Genomic DNA, 27,373 nt, shown 5'->3' with positions numbered 1-27,373 from the left:
ATTTATTTTACGCGAACAGCGTACAATACCGAGAAATTGATCAAGCAGACGATTGTCACCGGAGTTCGACGGGAACTTACGAACTTCGTTTGTAAACAAATCGTCCCGTAGAGACCAACATGATGGATATTAGTATGGGATTTTCCCGTAAGGATTTGTTACGCATGATTTAAGCTAATAAGCGACTTGTTTAGGGAGAAGCCGTTTGTCTAAACGAATGAGCAAGTCATTTAAGACAATTTAAACGACGGTAGGTGTCAATAAAGTCGTAGAAAATATTTTTATTCAAATTTTAACAGTATGTTATTTATGTGACGCCGAGTATAGTATACAACGATAATAATCGACACTTAACTTTTTATCAAGTAAGTATTCGTTGTTATTTGATGAGTTCTTTTGATCTTTTTGATCAAAACACTACTTGAAAGTTAAAAACAAAATTGCCAGTAATTTATAAGTGCTTGGAAAATCCACGTTGAAATGAAATATATACGCCCGTACTCTCTTAACCATCAGTAGCATTTGTTACCTTTTTTCAAGAAACATGTCGATGGTATTTTCGGGGTTTTGCTTGAGTATATTATTTACCATTGGCTTTGGCAGTGAAAACACATGTGCGGACGGAAAATGCGATAACTCATTAGATATACCATTGATGACAAAACTTAACGCACCACTTTTCGCGGAGCTGGACATCACAGGTTTGACTGAAGAGTTACACAAAATTATAAAAAATGATGTGAACGAAAGTGTATCGATTGCTATGCAAGATTCGATCGACACAACAGTCAGAACACAAATTGCAAATGCGGAGAAGTCTTTGCAAAATAGAATCGATTCACGGATCAGCCAGAATGGTGAGTCTTTTGTTTTATTTATGCATGAATAATCATCTTGAAAGATAGACCAAGAAATGTGAGGCTAATTATCCTGAATTTTGCTAATTTCGACCAAAATGTTCATAAAATTTACAAAGGATATGGGTCCAACACTCTAAAACCAATCGACCCGTTTATCGTTCCATTTCCCAATAAATTCGTCAAAAATTTTAAAAAATAATCTTCAAAAAAGAAACGAAAAAGACAATAGCCAAATATTGCCTATTAGGCTAAATAAACCCAAAAAAAGTATACGTGTGTTTACGGTATTTTTACCTACCCTAGGTTTTGGTGCATGGCCCAAGTTATACGTCTATGAACATTTTGGCACGATAAAAATTTCTTTTTAATAAAATCAAAGCAAACAATGTACAAAAAGGGAAATCTTTGAACTCTATCTACCTACCTTTTTTTCAGGTGTGAAACCCATAAACCGACTTATTTTTGTTCCTGTTGGTCTTAGACAGTTTAAACACAGTATTTGCCTTCACAGGGCATTATACCATGAATATGACCCAACAATGCCACAATAATAATAATAATAATAATAATAATAATTACATGAATAAAATATCAGCAAAATAAGTCTTTTGTGGCAGTTGTATTTCAAACAAATAAGAGCCCTTAAAGTCCCAGCCTCCTTCCCAAATAGACATACTAACAAATACTTCCAATTCAGTATAACTTTTAAAAAAGGCTTATTAAACTTTTTATTAATTACTTGTACCGCTGAATGCTGTTTCGAAATTGGTTCAGAGTTGATAATTGTTGGTACAATGTTGGCCAAATGGAGAAACTAAACAAAATCAAGATCCAACAAAAGAAAATTGAATAAAGTTTTCATTTTTTTTTTCACATAAAAACATAATAATTCAACAGCCATCTGGGAGTCTACGTATCGGTAACACAATTGAGGTTTTAAAGCAATCTATGCGTCATGTTTCAGTTTTTGTTTGTAACAAAATGCTGTTTTAATATAATAAATTTAAGAAAAACTATTTTTCTTCATCATGTGTTTCAAAGTTAGGCGAACATTAACCCAATATTGCACACGAACAAACCATATTACGAACGTCGACTAAATGGAGATATGCTGTCTGGAAATTACGATGTAGCTTAGGGATAATATAAAGGAGCAACTATTTGATTTTTTAGATGCGGACTAGGATCAAATTTAAAATAAAAAGGACGATTATGTATGGTTAAAACAATCAAGGATGAATAATTAAGTAAATCCAGGACAGGCTAAAGCAAAAAATAAAAAGTAATGTATGAATACCTCCATTAGAAGTCAAATGGTTGTTCCCTTTTTACCACAAGCTAACTGTTTCCACGAGGAAATTCGAATTAAAAAAATGACTCTTGTCAAAAAAAAAAAAAAAAAAAAAAAAGACCGCTTCGCAATTTAAACTGCCAAAATAATAATACCAGAATAGAACATAATGTATAATTAAACTTTATTCATTTTTATTTTCAGAGACACCGATGTTTTTTGCATTTGTGGCGGGACTCAGGTTAACGTTCAAGGGTGACGACATCCTTAATTTTTATGACGTCAGAATTAATACTGGTCATTACGACAAGTTAACAGGTATTTTCACAGCCCCATCTGACGGATATTATCAGGTGTCATTTTTATTAATGGCGAGTGGAAACTCCGATGTGACATATCAACTGAACAAGAATGAGGAACGATACTATGATGGATACGCCTCAAAATCGAACTACGCAACCCACGGAGCGACACTTTTAATGGACTTGAAGTTAGGTGATAAAATCTATATACGACATCGACAAAATAGCATCCAAAGGATCCAGGGTCACAAAGTCTCCTACTTTTCTGCTAGGCGTATTTAAATAGTCAAACTAGTTTCAATTTTATTGCTTGGATAATACATGTATATTAATTTGGAATAAATTTTAAGTTGCAGTTTCGTTTTGTTTAATTTGATTCTTATATATCCAAAAGAACTAACTATACTCGGCATCACATAAATAAAATACTGTTAAAATTTGAATAAAAATATTTTCGACGACTTTATTGATACCTACCGTCGTTTAATTTGTCTTAAATGACTTGCTAATTCGTTTAGCCAAACGGCTTCTCACTAAACATTGAATCGTTAAATTCCGGTGAGATTTTAATTCTCGGTCCCAATATTTACATTGTCAAAAGTCGGCCATGTTTACAGTGATCGGGTTGCTAGGAGATGTTGTTTACGTTTAAATGGTTTGTCAAAAAATCAAAGAACCCAGAATGCATTTCGGTGCTAATCTGGATATCTCTCGGATTTATTCTAAGCGAACATCGTACAACACCGAGAAGTTGATCAAGTAGACGATTGTCACCGGAGTTCGACGGGAACTTACGAACTTCGTTTATAAACAAATCGTCTCGTAGAAAAACCAACATGGCGGATATCAGTATGGGATTTTCCCGTGAGGATTTGCTAAGCACGATTTCAACCAATAAACAAATCGTTGGAACTATCACGTCATGCATATATACGAACTATCTTCAGATTAAATAAAAGGGAGACAACTCTAGCAGTAAGTCCCGACAGTTAAAAAAAATAGAGCATCAAATCGAAAATGTGCTGTATGTGACGTCGAGTATATGCATTGCTTTCGCTATTTCAAAAAAGGGTTTTTGTAATTTCTTTTTGTTTTTTCTCTTTTTTAGTTTTTTTTTTTTTTGTAAATAAGTGGTGTAGATGTCTCTTCGTACAGATGTTTTTAACCACGATTTCACTTTAAAAGATGCATATCCCCATTTGAGTGTATTTAAGTATCAGCCTTTGTAAGAATCATGCAAATTCTATAATATGTCCAACCCCCCCCCCCCAAAAAAAAAAAAAAAAAAAAAAAAAAAAAAAAAAGGGTACACACAATTCAATATGCAAGTAAACATCGTTATAATTAAGGTTCGAACGAGAATTCCAGCTTTCCATATAGTTCGTGCCACTTGAACCATAGATTTTGTAGGTTCGTACCCATTGGTTCGTCTCAGAAAACGAAACAGACGAACCGGAAGAAGAATTAGAAAAAGTTGGTTCGTACCGATTAATTTAAAGAAAAATCAAGTCTGACCAATCGAATTTAATTTGTAATGCAAGGGTTTTTTCTATATCTAGATGTAATGTTTGGTAATAATAATATCAATCAGTTTTATTTATATGTATATATTTATTCCTATTCTCAACATCCAACTTTTACACAATATACACATCGTCTAAAAGTTAATAGTTTTCAGGCGCGTAGCTGCCGTTAGGCAAAAAAGCTTTTGCCTGCACTTAATTTTGCCATTTTTTTTTTTTGGAGATAAAATCCAGGAGAGGCATAAATGATGCTCTAAAACGCTATCTCCGCGGAGCTTCGGGGGGATTCTTGTTTTGGCTATTTTCATTATAATATACGGGACGGTTGTACAAATGCCCTATCATATAACATTTTGCATTTTTTCTTAATATGTTATGGGAAAAACCGTTTTTCCAAGACCAATCTTTCACTGTGTATCTTGAAATTACGATTGTATCATGTTCGCCGAAGCTCATGTTGAAAATATGACTGTTACTATTTCGGATAGATGAAAAAATAACTTAGATCTTCTTTATGTTTCCATTCAATTAATTTTTATGATAAAACGATTGTACAACGAATAATTCAAAATGCAATCATGCAAAAAGATGGAATTCGATATCGTTTTTTTTATGCTTTTACACAATTAATCACTTTTGTAATATCTTGAAATTTGTTTAAAAATAATAGCCATTTTTAATTTAAAAAATGCAAATTAAACAAATACATTTTGTGTGTAATCATTGCATGTTCAATTTTCCCTTAAGGCCATAATTACCAATTGAATTTCAATAACCCGTATATTTGGTAACAGACCAATAGACTAAAACATCGCACAGTAGCTCATTTCTCACTAACACATGTTGCACATTAATCCATGGTCCGTAGTCTATTATAACTCAATCCTAATACAGAGTAAAATTAAGTTCATCGATGGCGACGGAGACCATGTATTACATTATTTCACCAAAGAACTAAGTAAAATGCCCTCTCTGACGTAGATTGCATAATGTCGTTATACCGTTTTCAATCGTTCGGTCGTCTGCTACTGGTATCCAGTAGCATTGGTTCATTTTCTACTTGGTGAGGTATATGTCCATTTGTTTTGTGGTTTTCATTCATATCATGGTGGAGACTGTTTTTTCGTAAATGTTTCATTTCTATGGTTGATGGTCGTCTATGGTCTCCATCTAAAAACGAACTAGATATGACTGACCCTCGACCACGTGATAGAAATGATGTGATTGTATCGCGATGGGAACTGGAACTGCGATGGCCACGTCCATGAGAAAGCTTATATTTTATTCACTTCTTTGCAAGTTCAACTCTGACCTGTAATATTCATATCAAGAATTTCAGCAATATAGCTAATAGTATACATGACTTGTGTATGTGTAACAATAAATGATAACTTCTGTGAATACATTGACGTTACGCACGCTAATGCGGCTGTGTTGAAAAAACACACCTATCTAAACTACAAAGGACTTTTGAAAACAATCAAAACTGTGATTATGTGAAAGTTGTATACTGTTGGAATCAGGAAAAAATATAATTTCTGAATATTTAACGCTATTGGTACTTCTAAATCTTTTTGAAAATGTCTAGCGTAATGTCAGATGTCAATATTTTCTGGGTTCGTTGAGAAAAGTTCATGCTCCAAAGCGATTTAACAATCAATTGGCAATTTCTTCTATGAAATAATGATACTTTGTAATTATACATACACTTTGGAATGCGCATGTTTAATTTTTTTTATGATTTAAAACGTTTAAAACGGAGAAAATTCGAACAAAACAAATTTCTAGCGATTTGTCGAACTTTCAAGTTTTGAACGTTTGGAACGTTTTCCGTCGATCGGGAAAAGGGGAAATAAAACGGAAATAATTTCCGCTATAGATTACAGGAACCAGACACTTATACTCGTCTCTTCAATTACAAGTATACAACATTATTTTGTGTTATTAACAAACCAAAGAATAAACAAAACAAAACAAAAATAAATAAATAAAAAAAAATAAAGAATAAATTCGATCGAAGTGGAATGACCGAAACGCAAAATAGCTAATAGATGAATTGCATGTAGAAAAGGCAGTCATAAACATTTTTTATTTTGGAAAACCGCAAATGAGGAAATGAAATGAAAATCTTCATCAATGAGCGGCTATCTTATGGATGTTGATAAAAGCTCGATTTTCTGAAGAATAGAAAGCTCTTTCAATCGAAATACTAAGTTGTGATAGGTCCAAATTCTGATATTGGTACATGTAACATAAAATCATACATGTATATCAAAATGCACATTTTAATTTATCGGAGGAGAAAGTTGCAATGTTCCCCCTCCAGACAGAGTGTGCATATATGATGCGGTTGCATTCCACTCTGCGGTAATTTACCGGTACTACTAATAACACAAGACAATTTAAATTTGCAAAACACTGAATTGCAAATCTTGCGCCGCTTTTTCTTCAACCTACCATGGCATGTGAGTAACCATTGGATGCAGATTTGCATGGGATTTAAGAAAATGCATTTTGTTTTACAATATTTACTAAAATAAATTTGTAGTTACAATTTGAAATTCATGGGATTTTGTTATCCCATGGGATTTTCATAGAATCCAATGGGATTTTTTTGTGTCCCATGGGATTTTTTTTCTCCCATGGGACTTTTTTTTCTCCCATTGGATTTTAATTTCTCCCATGGGATTTTTTTTCTCCCATGGGATATCTTGTGTTAAAATACGATGATAGTCATAGAGAGTGTATGCCTTACATATTCACTTAGTGCATTTTTCTTCTGTGCAGTATGAATAAAAAAGCTGAATGACTAAAAGAGAGAGGTTTTTTGTATTGTTTTGAGATGTTTTTGAAGTTTTTAATCTTTTATAGCTTTGAAATGAAATCACTTTGAAAATTCACTGATCAACCACAAACGTAAAACAACGAAATAGATAAAATATTCAAAGACACTCTGACTATAAATATGCTGTTTAAGCATATAAACTTACAATGCTGTATGAGCAGTACTTTTATCTTAGTATTTAAATAAATTATAAAAATTCTAATGGAAGTCTAAATTCAGGTCCATAATCAGCTTTTTGGCACTTCTTTTTCTTCTTGGTCAGCTTCAACCCATGAAACATGCTTCCTTTCTCGTCTCTGTATAATAAAACAAGTAAAAATCTTTATGCAAACAAAATATATAAAATATTTTACAATACCATTTTATTTGTAATCAAAGTGATCTTATTTTTTCTTACTTGATATATGTTCATTTCTAATATCAACAGCTGAAATTACTTGAAATTAGACATCTAAAAGATAACATGAACAGACAAACAGACACACAGATAAAGTGCTTTCTATATAAGTTCGTGGCAGCACTTTTGATTTATTGTGCAAAGTATGAAGAACAGATGGACGGACACCAGTATGCCATAATATGTCCCGTCTCAAAAAGCAGGAGTACAAAAATTCTGGAGAACAGTGTATACCTGATATGATAAGCTATCAAGTTTGCATATACTGAATTAGTCATTCACCATAGAGGCAAGCAGGTGGCTGGTCCCTGAAATGGTGAAAAACAATCCTGCATGATAATACATATGGTACCTTTCAATTTAGTTGAATTAATTTTCATTGCAAGCTTCCTTAAAGCAGTTATCTTGTAATGCACTAAGTAACATTCAATGTTAAGTCCAACATGCTAGGGGTAAGTTTAATCAAAATTAATTAAGAGATTGTGGAGAAAGCTGTCGTTGAACTTTCAAAAAATGTAACAAGTTTAGTGTAGTCTGAGTTGCTCATTTGCTTTTGTTACTTTGTGTGTATGATTTTAGTTACTTTATGTTCCTTGTTGTGTATGTCTGTTTTCCATGTCTGGTCTTTGTCCCTGAATTACATTCCTTTGATTGCCGCTATTACATTGATTCCCTTGATTACCTTTGAAACACAAGGTATGTTAGTGGTGCAAAGAGAAGAGCTTAAAAAATAATGGTCCAGTTCAACTATAATTTTAGAATAGGACTTGACAAACTTTATTTGCAATTGAATATTCACACAATAAAGATATTTGTTTTTAGCTTAATCATATAACAAAATCATCTGTATATAAAAAGAGATATCTCCTGATAGCAAGTAATAGTGACTTTTACCAGAACTTAACATCTAGCTAGAGCTTGTTCATCTTTCCTCAGACATAGTTGGTTTAATATTTAATTTTGCAAGTTCTTTATACGTCACTCACCTTTTACGAGTTATTACTAAAAATCCTTTCATGCATCCTCTAATCTCTCTTGAGCAACATAGAGCACATTCAAAACAAAATTATACTTACTATGCATTATTTAAAAATTAGATTTCAGATTCTGTACATAGACAGTAAAATGGAGTTATAAACATGTAACTGAAACAGGGGCTGCACTGGCTTCCAAAATTTTGTCACCAATTTTTTTTTAATCAATGTTCAGAAATAAGAGCAAAAAGTGGTGCCAAAAAAAATATTCCAATTTTTTAAAATATGATAGTACTAAGTCCACTGATGAAAGTCCATGAGAAGAAAAAATGAAATCAGTACAACTTATATGCCATATATATACAATTTCGAAATCATAACACAATTTCTCTTCAAACACAAGAAATCTTACACCCTAATTCTCACTAATGAAAACTTGCGTCCAACCTTCAGTGTGTGATGGAGAGGTTGAAAAACTAAACTAGTAATTTTATATTTAAAATGCTAAAATCAAAACTCTGTACTACATTTGGGTCTAGAAGCACTGAATCTATAATGGTTTCAAATGATCATATCTATATTGTTAATTTCAAATTTAAAGCCTTTCTGAATTGTTAATACAGAAGATTAACAACATAAACAAGTTACATTTGTACCCATAACTATCCATATCTACATTTTAACAAAAAAAACATTTGTACTGTATCTTATGTGAGACAGTACCTACCTCTATCTAGTTTGTCTTACTGCGTACACCGATAAACTTATGGAACATATACAAAATGTATTATTCCAGCATTCCAAAATGGTCATTGCGTATACTGTTTCAGTGACATTTTTCACTCAATATTTATTCCATCACTTGTAGAAGAATTACCATTGCAGTACATAAATAAAAAATCATTGCTTAAAATATGCACACTATAAAGTTTGACTCTGCCACATATGCCCAAAAAATGGCAAAATATTGAAAAAAAATTCCAATAAAAAAGGGGGGACTAATCCTAACCATACCCTTTGAAAAGCCGTCATGTTTCTAGAAAAGCAGAGGACGCTTACCCTACCGGTGCAAATGGTCCATGTTCCCAGATTTTAGTGGAGTCCGAGTTGCTCATTTGCTTTTGTTACTTTGCATGTATGATTTTAATTACTATATGTTCTTTGTTGTGTGTGTGTGTTTTCCATGTGTGGTCTTTGTCCCTGAATTACATTCTTTTGATTACCGCTATAACCTTGGTTCCCTTGATTACTTTTCGACATGTTATATATATCTATAGACATACATGTATCATTTTCAATGTTAAAAGGGTCACATCATAGCCATACATACATAGTTTGAATACCATATTTTCCTAGAACTATACCTAAGATGTTTATATTTCTAGACTCCCTCGTCCACACCATCAGGCTGATTGAGAATGCCCTCGACATCATTTACATTCTTGTTTATAGCTTGCTGAATGTACTGAAATATATATATCAAGATTACAATGTCAGGGATTGTGCTGGATTTCACCACATTGTTAGTTACATTGTATATAGTGAAACAATCCACTGAACTAATGGATTGAACAGTTACATTGTTATAAAAACTTAAGGTTGAAAGTTGAGTTGTAACAATTCACCGTTGAATCGTCATTAACCATCATTGGTCAAAGCAATACCTGTATTATAGGGTCTTTCTTTAATCATTATTTGTACATGTACATGTAGATAAATTTTGCTTCTTATCCTACTTTTTCTCCAGTTTTCTGTTTAACCTTTGCCGTAAACCTGAAAGTCATTGACATACACAAATGAGCAGCTACATTACATGTATACAAAATGAATTTGAATCAAAATTAAGAGGACTACGCCATCCTCCCAAATGCAAGGCAAGGCCCACGTGAGTGGGAGGAGCCAGGAAGTCGATAACGTGCTACGTACGGATACAGCAAAAACAATAATCGTATACTTTTATTCTTTTAACAAATAACCCCATTGCAGGATAAAAGGTATTTATTCCTACATGTACAAGTAGTGGATACAGAATACATGTACATTTTGTGATGAATAAAACACACATCTTATCATAAAATAGATATGCTGAAATATCTTTTTCCCCAAGCCATTTTATTCATAGTAGGTCGAGATTGTAATATGCTGAATTTGCAATGCCACATTTGCAAAGTGCTGAGTTGTCCTGCATTGGGTGGGAGGAGTACTATACAAGTATATACATGTATTCTGCAGGGTCCTGTCTAGTCGTTATAATCATGATGTTCACTGAGGCATTTTTTAACCCGACAGTAATCATACATGTTAACCTAGTCAAACCTAATTGTGGGAGATTTCCTGTAATCCATCATAAAATTGCAGGGGATTTTGTGTGAAGACATTATTGACATATTTTGTTATGTTATACATGTAAATGAAATAAAACATAGGATTTTAATTTTTTTTTTCAAAACCATAAATATATAATGTATACAAATGAATCAACAAAATGAATTATATTATAATTGCACATGTATTCACAGAATGACGCTTGGTATGGCATAAAAGAGATTTTGCCCTGTTTCAATCTTCATCACTGGCATATCAATGAGTCTGGTTTTGATGGACCTGCTTCCATCTTTAAAAATATGAACAAGAGTAGCAAAGAACTTTTTGTCACCCCTACCATTGCTTTCACCACATAAAATACTGAATGGTTTCTGTTTTCAGTTTTCAACCACTGTACGTTTGTAGCCTCAAGACTTGGTACGATAACCTGCTATATGATTTGGGTACATTTAGTCCTTTTACATTAAATTTCTTAGCAATTTAATTTTCAGTGAAAGTATATTTTTTTTCACAAAGTCAGTAAAATGATCAGCCACACGAAACAGCAAGTTGTGTTCGGTCACGATGTTTGTAAAACCTTGACATAACTATCCATTCGAAATTGTAAATCATGCTATTTGTTGGTATGAATGAGGAAATTCTTGTATGAAAAAGACTTGTATGTCAATCAGCTGTTCCAAGCATTTTGATGATAAAGTGCTTTTACGACCCACACGGTTGCTGACATAAAACAAAATGGCAGACGAAAATTGACAGAAATTTGATAAATTCAATTACAGGAGGTTTTTAGGGGAGGAGGAATTCTTGAAACCAGGAGATCGTTGCCTCCCACATTGGGACTTTTTATTTTGCAGGTCAAAAGGTAAAATTACGGGAGAGTCCTTCAAAAAAGGGGAGAGTTAACATCTTTGCAGCAATATCTAACTAAGGGAGGAGACCAACCAAAATAACAATTATCCTCCCAACTTGACCAAGGGCAAGGACAGCATAATTATTTGGACTAGGTCCTGTCATTAAGCACATGTCTATGAAACAGCAGAGAGCATTTGTTTCACATTCATCTTCTCGATCTTCTCATGAAATGTAATGAATGATAAAATGAAATGATACTGATTGACAGGGGATGAGTGTAGTCATAATAATCGTGACAGGAAAATGAATCTGAGTCGTGGTAATTAGCATGTTACTGGCGGTGTGTACTGTCGATCACATGTGTTTTTACTCTATCGTATAATCAGATATCTGAAGTCTAAAATGAAAAAATTCAACATTCGCAGAAAATCTACCTCTGCTTTAGTTCCCGGTCTATTCCTACAAAATACAGCGGTGCTTCCATCAACCATGTTCATCTTCATTGCAGCGCCACCTGTAAATAAAGAGCAACGAACGCTAACTCCAAAAAAAAGTAATCAAAGTGCCTATACATTCTGGAGGAGAATCGCTTCGAAATTGATTCTTCTTTATTTTTAAACAGTTTAACACCAAAATCAATATCAGTAAATATTTTAACAGGTCTAACTTAATACCTAGTTAATAGCCTAATTTTCAGAAGTACAACTGTGTTAACTTTTAATTAAAAGTTAGTATACCTGTCCAGTTTGGATTCTGTTAAGATTAAATAAATATCACTGTCCTAACTAGGGCAAAATGGAGGGGCGCCGCGCCCCTATCACGCCCGCCCCCTCTGCCCCTATTGAGTACCCTCTTAGTGCCCATTATCTGAATGGCCCTTTGAGATTTTCACTCTTGTTAATAAATTATCCCAAGCCAATTAAGAAGTGTCATCTTCATGAACTACATGCTGTCGTAATTAACCCTCAGGTTAACCTCAGGTAATTATCGGTGATCAATCAGCTGACCAGGGTTATCGGATAATGATTGACAAGTAGAAATTAAATGAATCCCATTGGATCTACAACAATTTTATGGACAGCCAATCATTAGTTAATAATTAATTTCTACTGCACAACTAATTTTACAAATATCTCCAAGTTAACAGGTCTAAATTTTGTAGAACTAACGGTGTAAACAATTGCATGCTGCACATGTTTGTTTATTTAAAATGTCAGTTACATCCCTTATAATTTCAGTATTTCTAAAATATTATATATCTTCAACAGTAAAGGACACATTCCATAAGTAGTAATTATATTAGTTATAGGAAATTATACTCCTTCTACATACTTACAGACATTTAATGGGAGCAATATTGAATATTTGTAAAATTTTATGCAACATTTTACCTCATATTATGTCATAAATGTATTACTGCCCTTATCACCACCATTTAACATGCTACCTCACCGGCTAGGACATTGATAAACCTGGTTCATACCACAACCTGATCATATTGAAACTGAATTCTGAACCCTTTCATAGGGAAACAAGGATATGGCAGTAATCAAAAGAATGTAATCCGGGGACAAAGACCAAACATAGAAAACAGACATACACAACAAAGAACGTAAAGTAACTAAAATCATACATACAAAATAACAAAAGCAAATGAGAAACTTGGACTCTACTAAAAACTGTGAGCATGTACCAGGTGCACTGGTAGGGTAAGGCTACAGTAATACATTTCAACTTATTCACCTCTATATACATGTATATATGTGTTATATACATGTAAGATGTATCTGTTTTTTAAAAGCACTTGGTCATCTGAGAAAGGTCTTTCAGTACAATAAGGGTGTCATGCATATATTAATCATAAGGTCAAATTACAGTTATATTACACATAATTTATCAAATTATAATTTATAATTCTGATAATTGAAAATAATCATACCACAGCTAGGTAAATTACTGATGACTACCCTACGAAGAACTGTGATCTCATCAAAAAAAAAACAACACATGCACTGTATGAGAATTTTTTGCATTCAGGCACGTTTATATATATTTCCATTAAAAAAATATTAGACATCGACTTTTCTTTCTCCAGTGGTGGTTGGTGATAGCTGTGATTTTTAGTAATATATGAGATTTTTTTTTTTCAGGAGTAACCAGGGGTAAATTAAAATTCTTTTTATTTCCCAAGTATCAAATTCAGTTCGGTAAAATGATCTGAAGATTTCATCACACATAAATTTATATTTCTTAAGTGTGTATACACATTTACAAGAGCAGTGCTCCAATTCCCCTGCCTCGCAACAGAGGTGAGGTCATGCATGCATGGGATATTAGTAATGAGAAAATGTTTATTGCCTTTAAAAGTTATAATTCCCCGGAAACTAAACTATGTTGGGCGGACGGACGGTAAGCCGAATTCTATGCTCGCTCGCCGCTTACATTATTAGCTATCAACAGTATTTAATGCAAGTATGTGAACATGATCCAAATTTATACCCGGAAGCCAATTTTCAACCCAAAAGTCATTAAGAACTTTTAACCTCAGTTGACCATTGACCTACTGACTACAAAATCAATAGGTTTCTTAATTCCGTACCTCATATTTGATCTGTAACTATGTAAGTTTGATAAAGTGTAATGAAGGCGTTCTAGAGAAGCACTGACCATTTTTATACTGAAGGGGGGGAGGCTGGGATTTTCAATGTTGCTAAATATTTTTTTTACTCATCTTAATTTTTTTTGTCAATAGCAAATGAATTATAATTTTTTTTCATGAAAATGGCAGAAAAAAATTTTTTTTGCATATACAATAAATGGAAAATATTGTATAGATATCAAAGGAGGGCATATAAAAGTAAAGATTCAGTTCAATCAAATATTTTATTCTTGTTAAGGCCAAATAAAATAAATAAGTAGATTTTCATCCCATCCCGCTCCTAAAAAGTAACAATCTTTTAAGAAAAATGGGACGGGAATTTCAAAATCAGGATTTTTGTTCATGTCAGTTTCTTGTATTTAGGCTTATGTTATAACATACAAATATTTCAATTCTTGTTGACCAAAATAATGTTTATTCTCTGAAACTGATGTGGCTATGGATTTAGAACATGTCTTTACATCAAATAGCTAAAATTAGGATTAAAAACATTTGGTAAGGAGTAAAAAATAAAAAAAAATAAGATCCTGCCAACCACCCCATACAGTTGGTGAGGGTTGGATAAAATGTACTTGGCCCAAACAAGAAAATGTCTTGCCTGTAACCAGGAATTGGACAAGGAGCTGGTTCTATTTTATAAACCATAATAAAGCACAAGAAAGTCTGGGACTTGTGCAGTCCAGGAAGCTTCCCCTGTGATAGCACGAGAAAGTATGGGACTCGTGCAGGCGCAGTCCGGGAAGCTTCCCCTGGCGGATTACACTCCCGATAGTGTTCGGTGATGCTGCTATCTGTGCGTCGTAGTATGTGGCCTATCCATCTCAATTTACGCTTCTTGATGGTGTCAGTAATAGGTGTTTGGTTGGTATGTTCCCATAGCTCTGGTAATTTATCAGGCCATCTGATCTGTTGAATCTGTCAGTGGCATTTGTTTACGAAGACCTGTTGGTCATGTTCGAATTTCTTTGTCTGTTTCCAAGTCTCCGATCCATACAAAAAAACTGACTTGACATTTGTCTCGTGTATTCTGATTGTTGTTTTGAGGCTGATGTTTCTGCTTCTCCAGATTGGTCGTAGGGTTACCAATGCTTGTCTGGCTTTTCCAAGTCTCGCTTTGATGTCCTCATCGGCGTCTCCATTCCTTGAAACGACAATGCCTAAGTAGGTGAAGTTGCTAACGTCTTCAATGGAATCACCATTGAGCTTGGTGGCTACTATGTTATGTGTGTTAACTCTGAGTGACTTTATTGGTGTTTCTCTCTAGACCAGTTGATTTGGCTGTATCGTACAAGGCCGATGTCTTCAGTTGTAGGTACTGGAATTGGTGGAATAGTAGGCTCACATCATCTGCAAAGTCAGTGTCTTCTAGCTTTGTAGTGAGTGACCATTGGATTCCTCTAAGTAGTGACTGCAGTGTTCTTATAATCCAGTCTATGAGAAGATAAGGGGTTACAGGAGACAACCGTGGCGTACCCGTGTATGTCCATTTAAGGATTGTGAGCGCGTGGGATTGTGAATGACTTGGCATTTGGTGTTTTTGTCAAGTCATAGGATAATCTTTACTATATGACGGGAATTCCATAGTGTCTTAGTACATATAAATTGTACTTATGTCAACTATGTCGAAGGCCTTTTTGAAGTCCATGAAGTTGATGTAGAGGGATGATTGCTATTCTATGGACTGCTCGATGATGACCCGTAACGTGGCAATTTGGTCATTACATGATCGACTGCATCGTAATCCTGCTTGCTCATCACGCATGTTTGCATCTATTGCTGCCTTGATTTTTTCCAAAACGACTCTTGTCAGGACTTTACTTTGAATTGTAGCTGAATTCCTTTCCAGTTTTGGCAGTTGCGCAGGTCACCCTTTTTTGGAAGTTAAATGATGTAACCAAAACTCAACTCCTCAGAGATTTTCACTCTTTCCCAGATATTGTCAAACAGCTCATGCAGGATGCTTTAGGGCCCCGGAGCGGCTGTTAAAAGAATAGGCCCACAGCAGCGCTAAGCTTGTCGTAAAGGGCAACTAAATAGTGCTCAGAGCTCTGGCGGGGGCTAAGGGTATTCTGCCAACAGAGCAACTGGGTTGTGTGCCATAGGTGATGGAATGGGGTAACCTTGGCATTTAACTTGCTGGGGTTGTCATGCCATAATACGCAAAATCAGTATGTTGAGAAAGATGCCACGTTCCTTGTATATTAAAGAACATTTCTTTGGTATGCTATCGGAGTAGGAACCATTTGGCTCCTGTGGAGTTTGGTCCGGTCCAGGGGCTTTTCCAGTCCTGATTCTCCATAGAGCTTTTATGATTTCATCCTCCGTGATTAGACCAGTATCAACATCAAGGTCTTCTCCAGGAGGTAGATCAGGAGCATCTGGTATATCTTCTCCATTTAAAGTGGCGGATCTAGATTTGTTATCACATTGCCGTCTTTGTCTATCACTGGTTTGGATGTGTTGGTCTTCCTACCTGCCAGTTGGCATGTGATGTACACAGTCTTGGTGTCTTTTCTGGCCATTGCATTCTTTGCTTTTGAAGCGAGCTCGTTGATGTAGGTTCTTTTATCCCGTTTGTTTTTTCTCTTTACTTCTTTCCTGATGCTTATGTGTTACCTCGTCAACTATTTTTCTTCAATCTTGTCTTGACTTGGTCAAGTTGTATCTTAACAGACCTACGCGTCTTAGTTGTCTCGATTGTATCGTCAGATAATTATATCTTGTATTCCTTCTTTGAAAACCCAAATTCTTCTTGGCATGTGGTGTTATATTTGGGTTTTACTCATTCTCCCATTGTTTGTTTACTGTGCTTATTTCTTATGCTGTACTTTCTGCTTCTAATCTGATATTGTCTATTTGCCCTCGCTATCTTGATCTTAAATTTAGCCACCACAAATTGATGATCGGGTGCTATATCAGCACGTTGATAAGCTCTAACGTCTGTCATGCTCTCTCCATCCCCTGGCGACTGTAATGTGCTCTATCTGGTTTCTAGTTTTCATGTCTGGAGATACCCAGGTTGTTTATATCCTTGTGAGGGAATGTTGTACCACATATGACCGGATCGTTGAGGGAACAAATCTGCAAATAGTTCTCCAAATGATTCTTACCAATTCCTTCCTTCCCCATGATGAGTTCTCTCCCTGTGTTATTTTTTCCGACTTTGCCATTCGTGTCACCCTTTACAAATGAAGATGTCACGTGGCGTTCTATTTAGGGTAGTTTGGAGCTGGTTGTAAAACTCCTCTAAATACATGATTGTCATGTCATAAGTACACAGGAAATTTATTGCTATTTAGAAACTTTAAAATTCCTAGCTGTCTCGTACATAAGTTCCTTGGTGTTTAACTATAGGTAGCAAAAATTATTCAAAAAGTCTACACAAGTAATGCGTCGGAGAACCACAATGGGAAATAATCGGACGGCCTGGTATTCTTATCTCTTCTCTGTTGGAGATAAAATCTAAATTGGTTATAATGTTTAGTGGTAGTTCGTGTATTTTTATGCATCCTTCTTAAAAGCTTAACATACTGGATAAATATAAAACAAAAGTATCTGTATATTGATATCCATTTATAGTTGTTCATTATAACATCATGAATTTTGCGACTATAAACCGTAAAAATGTTGATATTAAAGGTATTTGTTACAATCTTCTTCATACCTAATTTAAACATGTTGAATAGCAATTTATGATACATTCACAATATGTACATGAGATTCCACTCCTCTCCTTTTCTTTTTTCTATTTCTTTCTTCCTAAACTTTTTAACTCTTTTTTTTTTATGAAAAACAGAATACAACATTATTTATTTTTTTACCATTGGGGAACTTCATTTATTTTTTCCTTGCCACAGAATTTTTTTATATATTTTTCTTCAAAGTGACTTCAATATTTAAAAAAAAAATATCCCAGCCCCCCCCTCAATATAAAAATGATCGGTGTCTTATGCCCTGGAAAACAATTTCGGACGGGTGAACGGAAAGCCGAATTGTATATTATATATTTCCCTGCTTGGGGACAAAAAGATGCATGTGAAAGCCCCGGCCTGTCGCATTTGTTCTAACCAGTGGTTCCGTTAATTAGATTATAAAGATGTGTTTTTAAATGGCTGTAAGTTTTTACTACTCCAGCAGTGATAGAGGTTGTCTGGCAAGCTATTTTCTGACTTGGTGCCATCACCTTGGGGTATGGAGGAACGGAATTCCGACATCTTATGTTGTAGGAGTAAGTTTTGACCAGTTATACATGTAAAATTTAAGGTTTTGTTGCCGTTGGTGTCTCTGGGCAGCGCACGAAAGTTTATTTTAAGTAAAATAGTAAAATAATTAATACAAATGGAAGAGGAAACAATATTATATAAGAATCATGCAAAATGTTATTCATGGTTGGACATTAAAGCCTACACATTTTTATTTTTGATATTTTGTTTAAAATGTTATACTAAACAGAAATTAACATGTGGCTTTTCATATAACCATTGTTCTTATGAGATAAAAATCATATAGAATGTACTGTAGAATTCAAAATTAAGGGAGATAACTCTGTAAAGGAAACTAAAATAAAACAACAATAGAAGCTGTTTGATTTTCAATGCGGATTACCTTCTAAGAGCAGACAGATTGGAATGAATAATTATGCATTTCATCATATAGATCTATAAAGCAACCTAATATCAAAAATAAAAATTAAAAAAACCTTTTTTTGGGGTGTATCACATATTACAGAATTTACATGATTCTTAGAAAGACTAACACTTAAAAAAAAAACCTATAGAAGATGGGGATTATATTGAATAATTTTTCTGTTCATGGCCCATGTGATTTTTTTTTGTCCAGTGAGGTGGAGGGGTTTTTCAACAAACAATCGGCATTCCAATCGGAACAAATTGTGCTTTTTATACTTTATATCTGCTAAACCTATGTAGAAACATTGGTATACAGACAAACATGTATGTTTTACAGTATTAATGTACAGTTGCTGAGGAACAACGATTGAAGTATAGATAGCAAACAGACAAAAAAAGTAAGAAAGATGAATACAGTCAGGAACAAAGTTTGAAGTATAAACAACAAAAACTAACAAAAAGTAAGAGAGGTAAAGACAAAGATAAGTAGCATGTAAAAAGATGTGGGTCTATGTATGGTGGATCAAATCAGGGTGATGAGTAAATGGCTAAATGAGATAATCCATATTCTTATTGATAATTCTGATAAATTGACACAACTTGCGGAGTTCAGACTTTTTTGTGGTATTCATTAGTTTATTGAACTTTAAAACATTGTAGGTAACTATAAACTTCGTATCTATATATACTCTTTTTTCCATCATGAAGGATTTGCATATTAGTATATAATGATATTCATCACCTAAATTGCCGTCCCCGCAAAAAGGGCAGATTCTGTTATAGCTTGATATGTTTCTCCGTCTTCCACTTTCAACAGGAAGTTTATGATTTATGAGTCGAAATTTAGAAAGCGTTGCTTTATCTTTATCATTAAGTATATCAAAATATTTCTCAATACCATGATCTTTTTGAATAGTCGGTAATTCAATGTTTTAGCACCATTTTCAATATTTGAATACCAACTTTGGAAGAAGTGGCCATGAAGAGGTTTTTCAACAACGCTCCTCTACTTGCTGACATATTCCTTCGCTCTTATGAGGCTGACTTTATAGCTGATCTGATCCGAAAGAATGAACATCGTTTAGATAGGTCCTTTAATCGCAGTTTCCGCAATATAGATGACGTATTATCGTTAAACAATCCTATAGTTTCGGGGATATTTGATACATCGCATCTACCCAAAAAGAACTTGAGATAAAGGATAATATAGACACTGTGAAGTTAGCCTCATATCTTGCCCTACACTTAGAGATCGTTGGTAAAGGAAATCTATTGACCAAATTTTACGACAAACGTGATGACTTTTCATTCAAAACTGTCAGCTTTCCTTTCATCTGTGGCAACATCCTTTCAGCACCTGCGTATGGAGTGTTCATATCACAACTCATATGTTATGCCAGAGCTTGCCGTAACAACGCACACTTTTTGTATCGCGCTAGACTTCTTACAATTAGGCTTCTGGAACAGGGTTATGTTGCTACATGTCATCACTACTGACGTTTTATGGTCGTCATCGTGAATTCGTGGATCATTACGGTGTATCCATCTGCGCCATGAAAACTGATTTGTTCAATGGGTCATAGTTTTCCGTTCCTCTTTCCTCTACCCTGGACTTGACTTTTTATGAGCAACTCGGCGGGTGTTTCTAGAAAAGCAGAGGACGCTTACCCTACCGGTACACCTGGTCCATGCTCCCAGTTTTAGTGGACTCCGAGTTGCTCGTTTACTTTTGTTACTTTGTAAGTATTATTTTAGTACTTTACTTTCTCTGTTGTTTTCTCTGTTTTCCAACTCTGGTCTTTGTCCCTGAATTACATTCTTTTGATTTCCGCTAGAATGTTGGTTCCTTTGATTGCGTACATTCATAATTCTTGAGCGGTAATTAAACAATCAAGGAATTTACAGGATCGATGCATTTATCGATGCACAGGAAGCACGGGGCATGCGTATTTTAGGATTTCTAACCATTTGGGTTTTTCAGTTATATTTTTGATTCATCTTAATTCATTTAAGTACTTCATTTCTTTTATCCAATTCATCCTGAGAATCGCTTAGCTAAGCACATGTTACAGATCGATAAAAGGTTTAATCACCGACTTAATTTCTTCCAGAGCACTTACAAAGAAGTATCACACTTGAACATCTGCGAAACAAGAAAATATTTTTATTCAAATTTTAACAGTATGTTATTTATGTGACGCCGAGTATAGTATACAACGATAACAATCGACACTTAACTTTTTATCAAGTAAGTATTCGTTGTTATTTGATGAGTTCTTTTGATCTTGTTGATCAAAACACTACTTGAAAGTTAAAAGCAAAATTACCAGTAATTTATAAGTGCTTGGAAAATCCAGTTTGAAATGAAATATATATGCCCGTACTGTCTTAACCATCAGTAGCATTTGTTACCTTTTTTCGAGAAACATGTCGATGGTATTCTCGGGGTTTTGCTTGAGTATATTATTTACCATTTGCTTTGGCAGTGAAAACAGATGTACGGACGGAAAATGCGATAACGCATTAGATATACCATTGATGACAAAACTTAACGCACCACTTTCCGCGGAGCTGGACATCACAGGTTTGACTGAAGAGTTACACAAAATTATAAAAAATGATGTGAACGAAAGTGTATCGATTGCTATGCAAGATTCGATCGAAACAACAGTCAGAACACAAATTGCAAATGCGGAGAAATCTTTGCAAAATAGAATCGATTCACGGATCAGCCAGAATGGTGAGTCTTTTGTTTTATTTATGCATGAATAATCATCTTGAAAGATGGACCAAGAAATGAGAGGCTAATTGTCCTGAATTTTGCTAATTTCGACCAAAATTTACATAGGATATGGGTCCAACTCTCTAAAACCAATCGACCCGTTCATCGTTCCATTTCCCAATAAATTCGTCAACAATTTTAAAAAATAATCTTCAAAAAAGAAACGAAAAAGACAATAGCCATATATTGCCTATTAGGCTAAATAAACCAAAAAACAGGTATACGTGTGTTTACGGTATTTTTACCTACCCTAGGTTTTGGTGCATGGCTCAAGTTATACGTCTATGAACATTTTGGCAAGGTAAAGATTTCTTTTCCATAAAATCAAAGCAAACAATGTTCAAAAAGGGAAATCTTTGGACTCTATCTACCTACCCTTTTTTCAGGTGTGAAACCCATAAACCGACTTATTTTTGTTTCTTTTGGTCTTAGACAGTTTATACAAAGTGTTTGCCTTCACATGGCATTATACCATGAATATGACCCAACAATGCCACAATAATAATAATAATAATAATAATAATAGTAATAATAATAATAATAATAATAATAATAATAATAATTATAATTACATGAATAAAATATCAGCAAAATAAGTCTTTTGTGTCAGCTGTATTTCACGCAAATAAGAGCCCTTAAAGTCCCAGCCTCCTTCCCAAATAGACATACTAACAAATACTTCCAATTCAGTATAACTTTTAAAAAGGCTTATACCGATGAATGCTGTTTCGAAATTGGTTCAGAGTTGATAATTGTTGGTACAATGTTGGACAAATGGAGAAACTAAACAAAATCAAGATCCAACAAAAGAAAATTGAATAAACTTTTCATTTTTTTTTTCATAAAAACATAACAATTCAACAGCCATCTGGAAGTCTACATATCGGTAACACAATTGAGGTTTTAAAGCAATCCATGCGTCATGTTTCAGTTTTCGTTTGTAACAAAATGCTGTTTTAATATAATAAATTTAAGAAAAGCTATTTTTCTTCATCATGTGTTTCTAAGTTAGGCGAACATTAACCCAATATTGTCGTGCATGTCTGTGTTTTGACAACACACGAACAAACCATATTACGAACGTCGACTAAATGGGGATATGCTGTCTGGAAATTACGATGTAGCTTAGGGATAATATAAAGGAGCAACTATTTGATTTTTTAGATGCGGACTAGGACCAAATTTAAAATAAAAAGGACGATTATGTATGGTTAAAACAATCAAGGATGAATAATTAAGTAAATCCAGGACAGGCTAAAGCAAAAAATAAAAAGTAATGTATGAATACCTCCATTAGAATTCAAATGGTTGTTCCCTTTTTACCACAAGCTAACTGTTTCCACCAGGAAATTCGAATTAAAAAAATTACGCTTGTCAAAAAAAAAAAAAAAAGACCGCTTCGCAATTTAAACTGCCAAAATAATAATACCAGAATAGAACATAATGTATAATTAAACTTTATTCATTTTTATTTTCAGAGACACCGATGTTTTTTGCATTTGTGGCGGGACTCAGGTTAACGTTCAAGGGTGACGACATCCTTAATTTTTATGACGTCAGAATTAATACTGGTCATTACGACAAGTTAACAGGTATTTTCACAGCCCCATCTGACGGATATTATCAGGTGTCATTTTTATTAATGGCGAGTGCAAACTCCGATGTGACATATCAACTGAACAAGAATGAGGAACAATACTATAGAGGATACGCCTCAAAATCGAACTACGCAACCCACGGAGCGACACTTTTGATGGACTTGAAGTTAGGTGATAAAATCTATATACGACATCGACAAAATAGCATTCAAAGGATAGAGGGTCACAAAGTCTCCTACTTTTCTGCTAGGCGTATTTAAATAGTCAAACTAGTTTAAATTTTATTGCTTGGATAATACATGTATATTAATTTGGAATAAATTTTAAGTTGCAGTTTCGTTTTGTTTAATTTAATACTTATATATCCAAAAGAATTAACTATACTCAGCATCACATAAATAAGATACTGTTACAATTTGAATAAAAATATTTTCTACGACTTTATTGACACCTACCGTCGTTTAATTTGTCTTAAATGACTTGCTAATTCGTTTAGCCAAACGGCTTCTCACTAAACATTGAATCGTTAAATTCTGGTGAGATTTTAATTCTCGGTGCCAATATTTACATTGTAAAAAGTCGGCCATGTTTACAGTGATCGGGTTGCTAGGAGAAGTTGTTTACGTTTAAATGGTTTGTCCAAAAATCAAAGAACCCAGAATGCATTTCGGTGCTAATCCGGATATCTCGGATTTATTCTAAGCGAACATCGTAAAACACCGAGAAGTTGATCAAGCAGACAATTGTCACCGGAGTTTGACGGGAACTTACAAACTTCGTTTATGAACAAATCGTCTCGTAGAAAAACCAACATGGCGGATATCAGTATAGGATTTTCCCGTGAGGATTTGTTACGCACGATTTCAGCCAATAAACAAATCGTTGGAACTATCACGTCATGCATATATACGAACTATTTTCAGATTAAATAAAGGGAGACAACTCTAGCAGTAGGTCCCGACAGTTAAAAAAAATAGAGCATCAAATCGAAAATGTGCTCTATGTGACGTCGAGTATATGCATTGCTTTCGCTATTTCAAAAAAGGGTTTTTGTAATTTCTTATTGTTTTTTCTCTGTTTTAGTTTTTTTTTTTGTAAATAAGAGGTGTAGATGTCTCTTCGTACAGATGTTTTTAACCACGATTTCACTTTAAAAGATGCATATCCCCATTTGAGTGCATTCAAGTATCAGCCTTTGTAAGAATCATGCAAATTCTATAATATGTGATACCCCCCTTCCAAAAAAAAAAAAAAAAAAAAGGGTACACACAATTCAATATGCATGTAAACATCGTTATAATTAAGGTTCGAACGAGAATTCCAGCTTTCCATATAGTTCGTGCCACTTGAACCATAGATTTTGTAGGTTCGCACCCATTGGCTTGTCTCAGAAAATGAAACAGACGAACCGGAAGAAGAATTAGAAAAAAGTTGGTTAGTACCGATTAATTTAAAGAAAAATCAAGTCTGACCAATCGAATTTAATTTGTAATGCAAGGGTTTTTTTCTATATCTAGATGTAATGTTTGGTAATAATAACATCAATCAGTTTTATTTATATGCATTAATTTATTCCTATTCTCAACATCCAACTTTAACACAATATACACAGCGTCTAAAAGTTAATAGTTTTCAGGCGCGTAGCTGCCGTTAGGCAAAAAAGCTTTTGCCTGCACTTAATTTTACCAATTGTTTTTTCTTTTTTGAGATAAAATACATCCAGCAGAGACATAAATGATGCTCTAAAACGCTATCTCCGCGGAGCTTCCCTAGACCCCCTGCCGTAATTTTGCCTACACTTCAATTTGGCCTCAGATATGCGCCTGGTTTTCAATAAATATCACCTCTTGACTACTGCTAAACAATATCTTAGTTGTCGAGTGATTTTGAACATTTATCAGTAAGACCTTTACATGTAGTAATCTAATACATATTCTTACATATAGAAATCTGAAGTTACAATTCTTGTTTTGGCTATTTTCATTATAATATACGAGACGGTTGTACAACATATAACATTTTGCATTTTTTCTTAATATGTTATGGGAAAAACCGTTTTTCCAAGACCAATTACGATTGTATCATGTTCGCCGAAGCTCATGTTGAAAATATGACTGTTACTATTTCGGATAGATGAAAAAATAACATAGATCTTCTTTATGTTTCCATTCAATTAATTTTTATGATAAAACGAGTGTACAATGAATAATTCAAAATGCAATCATGCAGAAAGATGGAATTCAATATCGTTTTTTTATGCTTTTACACGATTAATCACTTTTGTAACATCTTGAAATTTGTTTAAAAAATAATAGCCGTTTTTAATTTAAAAAGCGCAAATTAAACAAATACATTTTGTGTGAAATCATTGCATGTTCAATTTTCCCTTAAGGACATACAATGTAATTACCAATTGAATTTCAATAACCCGTATACTTGGTAACAGACCAATAGACTAAAACATCGCACAGTAGCTCATCTCTCACTAACACATGTTGCACATTAATCTATGGTCCGTAGTATATTATAACTCAATCCTAATGCAGAGTAAAATTAAGTTCATCGATGGCGACGGAGACCAGGTATTACATCATTTCACCAAAGAACTAAATAAAATGCCCTCTCTGACGTTGATTGCATAATGTCGTTATACCGTTTTCAATCGTTCGGTCGTCTGCTACTGGTATCCAGTAGCATTGGTTCATTTTCTTCTTGGTGAGGTATATGTCCATTTGTTTTATGGTTTTCATTCATATCATGGTGGAGACTGTTTTTTCGTAAATGTTTCATTTCTATGGTTGATGGTCGTCTGTGGTCTCCATCTAAAAACGAACTAGATATGACTGACCCTCGACCACGTGATAGAAATGATGTGATTGTATCGCGATGGGAACTGGAACTGCGATGGCCACGTCCATGAGAAAGCTTATATTTTATCCACTTCTTTGCAAGTTCAACTCTGACCTGTAATATTCATATCAAGAAGTTCAGCAATATAGCTAATATTATACATGACTTGTGTATGTATAACAATAAATGATAACTTCTGAGAATGCATTTACGTTACGCACGCTAATGCGACTGTGTTGAAAAAACACAACTATCTAAACTATAAAGGACTTTTGAAAACAATCAAAACTGTGATTATGTGAAAGTTGTATACTGTTGGAATCAGGAAAAAATATAATTTCTGAATATTTAACGCACATGGTACTTCTAAATCTTTTTGAAAATGTCTAGCGAAATGTCAGATGTCAATATTTTCTGGGTTCGTTGAGAAAAGTTCATGCTCCAAAGCGATTTTACAATCAATTGGCAATTTCTTCTATGAAATAATGATACTTTGTAATTGTACATACACTTTGGAATGCGCATATTTCATTTTTGTATGATTTAATACGTTTACAACGGAGAAAATTCGAACAAAACAAATGTCTAGCGATTTGTCGAACTTTCACTTTTTGAACGTTTGGAACGTTTTCCGTCGATCGGGAAATGGGGAAATAAAACGGAAATAATTTCCGCTATAGATAACAGGAACCAGACACTTATACTCGTCTCTTCAATTACAAGTATGCAACATTATTTTGTGTTATTAACAAACGGAAGAATAAACTTTTAAAAGGTATAGACAAGCAGGATGCTAATAGATGAATTGAATGTAGAAAAGAAAGTCATAAGCATTTTTTTTATTTTGGAAAACGCAAATGAGGAAATGAAATGAAAATCTTCATCAATGAGCGGCTATCTTATGGATGTTGATAAAAGCCCGATTTTCTGAAGAATAGAAAGCTCTTTCAATCGAAATACTAAGTTGTGATAGGTCCAAATTCTGCTATTGATACATGTAACATAAAATCATACATGTATATCAAAATGCACATTTTAATTTATCGCAGGAGAAAGTTGCAATGCTCCCTCTCCAGACAGAGTGTGCATATATGATGCAGTTGCATTCCACGCTGCGGTAATCTACCGGTACTACTAGTAATCAAATTAATTGATCTGTTCGTTTTTTCTAATAAATGTTTAAGATGTTTCAACTGCTACCAATCAGAAATTATTGTATATTTTGCTTCACTGTACCCGTGTTTCAATAAGGAAGCAAGCAAGAAACGAAAAGTGTCGACAAACGTCGAATTCTGACGTTACCGAATGTGACGCAGTAACGTCATTATTGAACATTTTTGCACTATTGTATACAATACTTAACACAAGATGAAATAAAGGTGTTTTTATTTTTTGAATCCTCCTGGTTCAACAGATAACTAACACCAAGGAAAAGGACAATAGAACCTTTTGTGCTAACTGTGGGATACTCAATGAGCATGAATGGC

At 34.1% G+C, this 27,373-nt stretch overlaps 3 protein-coding genes and 1 long non-coding RNA gene across 8 annotated transcripts in view; 2 read left to right on the top strand and 2 right to left on the bottom strand.

The window, feature by feature from the left end:
• Positions 1-510: 510 nt before the first annotated feature.
• Positions 511-2,808, top strand: LOC148603050 (uncharacterized). Its single transcript, XM_088552695.1, has 2 exons — positions 511-857; positions 2,356-2,808. Exons 1-2 carry the CDS (start codon positions 545-547, stop codon positions 2,733-2,735), a joined length of 693 nt encoding a protein of 230 aa, XP_088408821.1. The 5' UTR covers positions 511-544; the 3' UTR covers positions 2,736-2,808.
• A 1,284-nt stretch (positions 2,809-4,092) lies between these two features.
• Positions 4,093-11,878, bottom strand: LOC148603049 (uncharacterized). 2 transcript variants are annotated; one of them, XR_015916676.1, is made up of 5 exons: positions 11,804-11,878; positions 9,557-9,657; positions 7,453-7,526; positions 6,967-7,117; positions 4,093-5,288 (listed from the first exon to the last, which is right to left on the bottom strand). It is a non-coding gene; the product is annotated as an uncharacterized LOC148603049 (long non-coding RNA). The 2 variants fall into 2 exon arrangements; XR_015916677.1 differs by lacking the exons at positions 9,557-9,657; positions 11,804-11,878 and adding an exon at positions 8,205-8,274.
• A 9,190-nt stretch (positions 11,879-21,068) lies between these two features.
• Positions 21,069-23,634, top strand: LOC148603048 (uncharacterized). Its single transcript, XM_088552377.1, has 2 exons — positions 21,069-21,396; positions 22,917-23,634. The coding sequence occupies exons 1-2, from the start codon at positions 21,084-21,086 to the stop codon at positions 23,294-23,296; spliced, it is 693 nt and encodes a 230-aa protein (XP_088408503.1). The 5' UTR covers positions 21,069-21,083; the 3' UTR covers positions 23,297-23,634.
• A 734-nt stretch (positions 23,635-24,368) lies between these two features.
• The window catches only part of LOC148603047 (secretin receptor-like), a 31,331-nt gene continuing 28,326 nt past the window's right edge, over positions 24,369-27,373 (bottom strand). For all 4 annotated transcript variants that reach the window (XM_088552375.1, XM_088552374.1, XM_088552373.1 and 1 more), the window contains exon 14: positions 24,369-26,000. In XM_088552375.1, coding sequence (XP_088408501.1) covers positions 25,695-26,000 — 306 coding nt within the window. In that variant the 3' untranslated portion in view covers positions 24,369-25,694. The remainder of the gene's footprint in view (positions 26,001-27,373) is intronic.

This window comes from Perna viridis, chromosome 11 (assembly GCF_037379345.1).
Source record: "Perna viridis isolate PV_CMFRI_1.1 ecotype Kerala chromosome 11, ASM3737934v1, whole genome shotgun sequence".
NCBI classification, from domain to species: Eukaryota; Metazoa; Mollusca; class Bivalvia; order Mytilida; family Mytilidae; genus Perna; species Perna viridis.
The sequence above is the reverse complement of the archived record's forward strand: the minus strand, read 5'-3'. Positions and strand labels throughout refer to the sequence as shown.

Excerpts from the sequence above, each read along its gene's own strand:
- LOC148603050 (XM_088552695.1), top strand. The coding sequence starts at position 545 with ATGTCGATGGTATTTTCGGGGTTTTGCTTGAGTATATTATTTACCATT. Across the intron at positions 858-2,355 it reads TTCACGGATCAGCCAGAATG|AGACACCGATGTTTTTTGCA; the intron begins GTGAGTCTTTTG and ends TTTTATTTTCAG.
- LOC148603048 (XM_088552377.1), top strand. The coding sequence starts at position 21,084 with ATGTCGATGGTATTCTCGGGGTTTTGCTTGAGTATATTATTTACCATT. Across the intron at positions 21,397-22,916 it reads TTCACGGATCAGCCAGAATG|AGACACCGATGTTTTTTGCA; the intron begins GTGAGTCTTTTG and ends TTTTATTTTCAG.